At 35.0% G+C, this 8,193-nt stretch overlaps 3 protein-coding genes across 3 annotated transcripts; 2 read left to right on the top strand and 1 right to left on the bottom strand.

Moving 5' to 3' along the window:
- The first annotated feature begins 403 nt into the window (after nucleotides 1-403).
- On the top strand, nucleotides 404-2,899 carry LOC131634386 (uncharacterized). Its single transcript, XM_058905052.1, has 6 exons — nucleotides 404-494; nucleotides 1,168-1,386; nucleotides 1,473-1,664; nucleotides 1,712-1,945; nucleotides 2,008-2,319; nucleotides 2,418-2,899. The coding sequence occupies exons 1-6, from the start codon at nucleotides 404-406 to the stop codon at nucleotides 2,897-2,899; spliced, it is 1,530 nt and encodes a 509-aa protein (XP_058761035.1).
- A 606-nt stretch (nucleotides 2,900-3,505) lies between these two features.
- Nucleotides 3,506-7,477, top strand: LOC131634394 (transcription termination factor MTERF15, mitochondrial-like). The gene is made up of 2 exons (XM_058905060.1): nucleotides 3,506-4,869; nucleotides 6,564-7,477. The coding sequence occupies exon 1, from the start codon at nucleotides 3,703-3,705 to the stop codon at nucleotides 4,855-4,857; it is 1,155 nt and encodes a 384-aa protein (XP_058761043.1). The 5' UTR covers nucleotides 3,506-3,702; the 3' UTR covers nucleotides 4,858-4,869; nucleotides 6,564-7,477.
- Nucleotides 7,104-7,974, bottom strand: LOC131634385 (uncharacterized). Its single transcript, XM_058905051.1, has 3 exons — nucleotides 7,936-7,974; nucleotides 7,504-7,599; nucleotides 7,104-7,328 (listed from the first exon to the last, which is right to left on the bottom strand). Exons 1-3 carry the CDS (start codon nucleotides 7,972-7,974, stop codon nucleotides 7,104-7,106), a joined length of 360 nt encoding a protein of 119 aa, XP_058761034.1.
- Nucleotides 7,975-8,193: the final 219 nt, after the last annotated feature.

Below are 8,193 nucleotides of genomic sequence, written 5' to 3'. Positions count from 1 at the left end.
GAGTCAATGTTTACATCTTGGTTTGAGGCTAACATAACTTACGAAGAAGCTAGATTACTAACTTACGGCGACTTTGTTTCTAAATTTGTTTATCATAAACGAAGCAGAAGTTGGAAACCAAGGAAACGGGGGTATACCATTGGTCGACTTATTTGGGTTCCTCAAAGCACAGGCGAATTGTTTTATTTAAGGATGATGTTCACGGTAAAAAAAGACCTTTTATGTTATGATGACATCAAAATGGTTGATGGTAAACAACATAAAACTTTTAGAGGAGCATGTTTTGCGATGAAAATTTCTACAAGATGATAGAGAGTTTGATGAGGCAATAAAAGAGGCACGTGTTTGGGGTTCTGGTTTATTTTTATGCAAGTTATTTGTTACAATGTTGTTGTCGTCATCCATGAATAGACCGGAACATGTGTGGAGATTGACTTGGAAGTATTTATCATATGGCATTGTTTATGATCAACGATTATTCACAGGAGATCAAGGTATTTCATCTTTACTTCTTGTACGAATTCTGTTTCCAGCATGTAAAGTGCGACCGTTCATTTATGTTGACATTGGTGTTCTATTAATTTCATAAGATTCAAGAAAAATCTGTTGTAGCTAAATTTCAACTATTTTACTACCTATGAAAAACCATTTCAATTATATTACTACCTAACCTGGCAATATAATAGTTGATGTTAAATCATTACGTTCCAGCCGATGGAAAAACCGATTCATTAACATTGCATTCAGCCATTAAGAAATTCATACATTCAAACATTCTAAATGATTACTGGGCATATTATGCATATGAAATGATAACTGCTTTTGATAAAACTTTTAATGAATAGATCATTTATGTCTGAATATCACTTAGGCGTCAATTCAATGCAAATGAGGTAGCATAGGTACCTATTATAATGTATTAAATAAACCATGTTGTGTTCAGGCTGGGTAATATGTAGTTAATTGAAAAGTAGATTTATCACCAGTAACTTGTGGGTGAAATTCTGCCGATACAAAAAAGAATGACATCATACGACCACTTTCATTCCTCTGACTTCTATAGTATTTGGGTTAATAAATAAGTACCTATATTTATTATTTATGTTACACATATTTGAATGTTGGTTACACAATAACTACATTTTTATTACGACTTTTTGATCGTAGGTTTGACACTAACTGACGGGGAGCTAAAAGAACTTATGTTAATGGCTATTGAAACACTGTTACAAAACAATAATAAAAGTTTGAAAGATTTCAAGCCAATGCCATATCCAAAAGATTTTGTGGTTTCCTTTATAGGAAATAGGCTTCTTTATGATGAGCGTCAATACAATGTTCTTGAACAACAACAAATTTTTGCTAATTTGTACTCTTCTCTTACAAGTGATAATATACTTTCATAATAATTTAAAATAATATGTGCATTGACATTGTTTTAATGTTATATCCCAAACTTCTCTATTTTGTAGATGAACAAAGAACCATTTATGAGGAAATAATGGATGTTGTACAAAAGCAACGAGGTGGGGTGTTTTTTTTATATAGCTATGGTGGAACTGGTAAGACCTTTATGTTGAACACTTTATCAGCCGCACTTAGGTCTCAGAAAAAAATTGTCTTGCCGGTGGCCTCAAGTGGGATTGCAAGTTTGTTGCTACCAGGTGAAAGAACAGCTCATTCTAGGTTAAGATTCTTGTCCCTACTTTAGAAACTTCTATTTGCAACATTAACAAAAAAGATGATCTTGCTGAGCTTCTAAAGATGACAGATCTTATCATATGGGATGAAGCTCCTATGGCTAACAAATTTTGCTTTGAGCCTCTTGATAAATCCTTGAAAGATATTATGAGTGGAATGCCACATGCATCTCATAAAATATTTGGAGGTAAGGTTGTTGTGTTTGGTGGTGACTTCAGACAAATTCTCCCTGTTATACCAAGAGGTACTAGATCTGATATTATCCATGCAACAATCAATTCTTCTTATATTTGGGATCACTGTAAGGTCTTGAAGCTTACAAAGAACATGGTGCAACTACTTCTACTACCAATGATATTAGGAGCTTTTCAGAGTGGATTTTAAATATTGGGGATGGGACCGTGTGTGAGCCGAATGATGGTTATGCTGATATTTGTATTCCAGATGAGTTTTTAATTTCAAACTTTTCCGATCCCATTAAGGCAATTGTTGAGGATACCTACCCTGATCTCATTCATAACTATCTTGATTCCAACTATCTCCAAAGTCGTGCAATCTTAGCTTCAACAATTGAAGTAGTAGATGATATCAACCAATATATCACAAATCTTCTTCCAAGTAAATAACTTGCACTTATTCATACTTGATTACGTTAATAGGAAATACCTGGTGATAGTAGTTATTTATTAAATGTTTAAATTTTGCAATTGTTCTAGGAGAAGACAAAGAATACTTCAGTAGTGATTCTATAGATAAATCTGATGCTACTAACTTTGATGCATATGAGCATGTCACATCTGAGTTCCTAAATGCTCTTAAAACTTCTGGATTGCCTAATCATTCAATCAGGTTAAAAGTTGGTGTCACGGTAATGTTAATGCGCAATCTTGATCAGTCTGAAGGCTTGTGCAATGGTACACGACTCACTGTAACCAGACTTGCTTCTCATGTCATTGAAGCTAAGATCATTTTTGGAAAAAATATTGGTAACATCATTTATATTCCTAGGATGTCATTGCCCCCCTCACAGTCACCACGGCCATTTAAATTGGTTAGACGTCAATTCCCCATTATGGTTTCCTTTGCCATGACAATTAACAAGTCTCAAGGGCAATCTCTTGACAATGTTGGTTTGTATTTGCCAAAAGAAGTTTTTAGTCATGGTCAATTATATGTGGCTATCTCAAGAGTTAAATAAAAAAAGGGATTAAAGATTCTTATTCATGATAAAGATAGAGAACCAATGTGTAACACCACTAACCTTGTGTTCAAAGAAGTGTTCCAAAACTTGTGAAAGGTATCTTTTGCTTAAACTATTTGATCATCTATGCTATATAACTTATAATGCTTTTTGACCCTACGTTGAACATGTCTATTTGTCTATTTGACTTTTGTGCGTTTTTCAGGTTCAAGCCTCCACTACATTTTGAAGATTTATGTTGCAAGTCTATGAAATGTTAAAACCCTTTGTAACAAATTTTATATTTTACATTTTTTTTAAGACAATCTATATGTTATGACATTATAACTCACTCATGTGTTCACATTATTAAAAAACTAATTATCATTCTATTATGATATGATTATTATTTGAAGATGCTCATATACACAAATTTATACTCCCTCTAGCCTTATTTATAAGCAAAGATTCTTTTTCTAGGTTCATTGAATAATGAATGTATCTGGTCTTTTATAAAGACCAGATACATTCATTATTCAATGAACCTAGAAAAAGAATCTTTGCTTAGGCCAGAGGGAGCATAGTGATTTACATAATAAATAAATGTGTTTCTGACTAGTTAATGCATCAAAAAGAAAACTCTTTTCTTTGTTTCTCCTCACAAGCGAACATTCCTTGGAATATCATGCAGGAGAGAGCCTCCATTCTCCTCCGATTCCGATTTGCTCTAGGAATTTCATCTGAGCAACAAGGTATGTACGTAGAATAATCCCACTTTTTCATCTCTTCCGTTTCTGCTTTTTACATTACCCCGATTTCCAATGTTCACCACTCATCGCCATAGATCCATTCTCTATCTCAAAGCCTTAACTTTTCCCCCAACCTCAAACCCTAACCCTAATTTCCACCATTTCTGCACCACTTCTTCCAATTCAACCCCATTCCCAGTCTCCTACCTCATCCACAATCTCGGCTTCTCCCCACAACTTGCTTCCAAACTTTCCTCCACATACAGTCTTCGTTTCAAAACCAACCAAAACCCTGATTTAGTTCTCAACTTCTTCAGAACCCATGGTTTATCTGATTCCCAACTACGCCACATGATTGCCAAGGCACCATGGCTACTTTCCTGTGACCCCTTCAAAAGGGTCTTACCAAAGTTTCAATTTTTTCTCTCTAAAGGCGCTTCCACCTCTGACATTGTTAACCTTGTCACTAAGTGCCCTGCGATTCTCTCTCCAAGCCTGGAGAATCATATAGTCCCAACCTATGAATTTCTCAGTAGATTCTTGCAATCTCACAAGGACATTGTTGCTTATGCAATTCAAAATCATGTTTTATTTAGTCGCCATAACGTGTCACGTAACGTTAGAATGTTGATTGAGAGTGGAGTTCCGGAGTCGAGCATTTCTAGATTGCTTCGGATGAATAGCAAGGTACTCAACAGCACAAAAGGCCTTCTGAAGCTTGTGGAGGAAGTAAAGGAGTTGGGGTTTAATCCTTCGCATTCACATTTCTCAATAGCTTTGCATGCCAAAAGAACAGTATTGGAAGCCAGGTGGAAAGAGAAAGTTGATGCCTTTAAGAAATGGGGTTGGTCGGATGAAGATGTTCTAGAAGCATTTCGAAAGCATCCTCATTGTATGTTAGCTTCTGTTGATAAAATTAACATAATAATGAACTTTTGGGTCAATCAGTTGGGTTGGGATGCTATGGCCATTGCTAATGTACCAAGGATTTTGGGGGCCAGTATGGAGAGAAAGATCATACCAAGGTCCTCAGTTCTGCAATATCTTCTGAAGAATGGTTTGCTAAAAGAGAAAGCAAGTTTAACTTCTCCATTTCTAGTCGGCGATGAGACGTTCATTGAAAAATATATAATGCCTTTTAAGGAGGACTCTTCTTATCTCGTTAAGCTTTATGAAGAAAAACTGAATCTTGCACAAGACAAGGACAACAAAGATGGCATGATATGAACAAATTTACAGGTATTATACTCTTAATTTGCTATCTTGTTCCTTATTCAATTTGAATACTTGATTAGAGTCGGTTAGTTAAACTTGTTTCGTTTACTGCTGGCCCAAATGTTGATCTTGTTTTGATTTGAATACATGACTCATGAGTACTTTTTTGTGATAGGGTCATTTCTCTCTCCATGCTTGTTTAGTCTAATAATCTATTGCATACACTCAAATATACTAGAATATGTTGCTGGAATCAAAATGGTTTCAAGTAGCGGTTCCAGTTGTGTATAATTATCAAGAACTACTAAGCCTCAGCTTTAAGGCTACATTACAGTTGTTGTTGTGAACTGTAGTTATTCAAAATACCTTTGAAGTGAGCTTTAAGAAATAATCTATCTTTACGTGGATAGGTTTGGGCGCGACGCTATTGGTGTACAAGCCACTGTTACCAATAGCAGTCATAGGAGCTGCTAAATGCGGCTTCAAACCGCTATCGCCGCTATTAGAATTTTGGGGGTAAATTCCTCAAATTATTTTTTCTTAAAAACCGTTGTTTTTTTTTTTAAAGGGCATAAGTTTTAATCTGGTCCCTTTGAAGAGTAGTGTTATGTTCTTGCTCACAAATACTTATTCTTCTCTTCCCACTTTTAGTCCAGTTCTGTTTTTCTTCTTCTTTTCTGCTTAAGTTTTACTGCTCTATACTTTAGGTTGTTAACTATTAAGTATGAGTGTATGACGATCTCTTCAATTTTAATTTTGAGTATTTATGTTTATTTTGTTCATTTGTTTTAATTTTTTTTCCAAGGATATGTTGGTCTTTCTCACCCTTTTATTGACTTAATATTTAACTCCATGTTGTATGCTGCTTTTCCTCCGTTTTTTTTCAAGGAATCATCTGAATTCCAAGCATTTGTCTCACCGTTGGAAATAGGCAAGCTAGCAATTCTTCACTATCTGAACTAGCGTCCAATATAGAACATATTTTTGCTATCTTGTGCAATCATAAAATCTGCCTATTTTCAAGCATTTTCGACCCACTATTCCTTGTCATTCAATGTGCAAATATCAATGTACGACGAGGTCTACCACCTCTTATCCTAGCACTAGTTCATCTCGGTATGATGATGGGTAGTTACATCAGCAAACGAAGAATGAAGCCTATTTAGACTAAATGCCCATTGCGAAAGAGGTGTTGTCATCAAGCTAGTCTTTCAAACCTATGAAGTTTTCTTGAATGAGTTCTCCTTTGGCCAGTTCAAGTGCTTTCCATTGCGTTCTTCGCTGTTTTCATCTGTTTCTTCCCCGCCGTTCTCCTTTGCTTCTTTATAGTTTTCCTTTGCTCCCCCGTTCTGTTCTGATTCCTGATTCTGCTTCGTCTCTTCTCCTTGCTCTGTTTCACAGCTGCAATTTCTGTTCCGTTTCTCTTGCTTGCCCTGTTTCTCTTTTGATAACCACGGCATCATCATCTTCTGCCACCGCAAGTGTAACACCAACCTCCGGCAAAATAAGTTATTTTAAACCTATTAGTGGCAACCTTGATATTAGTTGGCAGTGGAACTCTTATAAAGACTAGAGATTAACAACAGCAGTCATCCCGCTATCTGCTATAGTATTTTGGGGGTTCGGCGCTAAGCTCCCCTATCTGAGATTAGCAACCTTAATTGATTGACAATGTATAGGTATTAAATATTCATGACTGGTTTCTTGATGTATTGCAGCTCGTGCCTAAACAGTTGTGTTAATGCACTGTAAATCAAAAGCACGGTGAAGCGAAGGACCGAGTTAAATCATCACTGAAGTGAAACGAAGCATGACAAGGTGCAGGGTAGACAAATATTTACTTCTGCACTGATCTATCATTTCAAGACAGACTTAAGAGTAAGGACTATTAGTCCATAAATTTTCTAACGATGAGGATGTTGAAAGATGTAAAACCAATGTGAGAAAAATATGATGTGGATGAATTGTTTGAGTAAGGTATGTAATATGAAGAGCATATCAATAAATCATATCATATCACAAGTATCATGTCTCATGTCTAATACTAGGAAATATCATAATAATACCATATCATATCCAAACATCATGTGTATCAATCATATCACATTTGCAAATACTTATTTCATAAGTACTTATTTAAAGGTAACCAACAAAAAGTCACATCTCTTGACATGAAATATCATTGTTTCATGCATAACCAACCCTTTAGATTTTATTCAAAGTTTATAAAGAAGTTAAAGGGCTCATGAATGGAGCACTTAAAATGGTGGAGCTGCTCTCTGGTTAAACAGCGCCGAGTTTCTGGTGAGACGAGAATAACACGGAATCATAAGCTTCAAAAGACGGGGTGAAGGTTGACTCTCAATGTCTCCCAACATCACGTCCAAAGCTCGACCGACCGCATAATAGCGGTCTGGTGTAGCACAAACATAAGCCAAATCATCGTCATCTAAAAGAATTTTCTCAACAATAAATGTTGCAACCTATGTAACATAAAAATTTCATTAGAAGTTATAATTGGTAGTATTTGCTAATTGAAAACAGTTCAACTATTCAACTGCCTTAGTATTACAATTCAAGTAACTTTTTATATATTTCTCGCATTCATAACAAAACTGTAAATAAGTGTCTAAGATTTAGTTCTCAGCCTAGACTTACAGTTCTTGAAAATTCTCTGCCATTTTGCATACTGTGTAGGCACAATGGCATGACTTCACTTGAAAGAAGGAAACTTATCACTTCTTTAGTCTTAACCTATGAATATCATGTATCAACAAAAGTAAATTATTACAATTTACAAAATGAAAGAATAACTTCAAAAATCATTGAAAGTTTACAAGAAGAAACACAAGAAGAATAACAAAATTACTATAAAAGAAAAGGAAAAATTCAAGAAAATCATAGAAACCAACAAAGTCAAGGTAGAAGTCAAGGAGTCGGTCGTGGTAGAGGACAATTTAGAGATGGCAACATTGGACTAGGTTTGAATTTCACCAACAGTAGTTATGAAAAAAAGATGGAATCTCAACAAGAGGACATGGATGATGATACTCTAGAACAAAACATGATAAATCTCAAACTCAATGTTACAATTGTTATAAGTTTGATCAATCCATGATACGTCGACATCGGTGAAAGAAATCATATGCTAGAAATAAGAGCATGTATGTATATTTTGATAAATCAACAAGTGCAAATGTATCATTTGGTTACTATTCCAAAATACAAGTGAAAAATAAATATAATCTTGATTTGCTTGAAATATGCAAAACTTGAATCTATTTAAAAATATCTGAGAATCAATAATGTTACATCATTATGTCTCTTTGCAGATTGTGTGAATTCATG

The sequence above is a fragment of the Vicia villosa genome, unplaced genomic scaffold (assembly GCF_029867415.1).
Source record: "Vicia villosa cultivar HV-30 ecotype Madison, WI unplaced genomic scaffold, Vvil1.0 ctg.001287F_1_1, whole genome shotgun sequence".
NCBI classification, from domain to species: Eukaryota; Viridiplantae; Streptophyta; class Magnoliopsida; order Fabales; family Fabaceae; genus Vicia; species Vicia villosa.
This window is presented reverse-complemented; position numbering and strand designations above follow the sequence as displayed.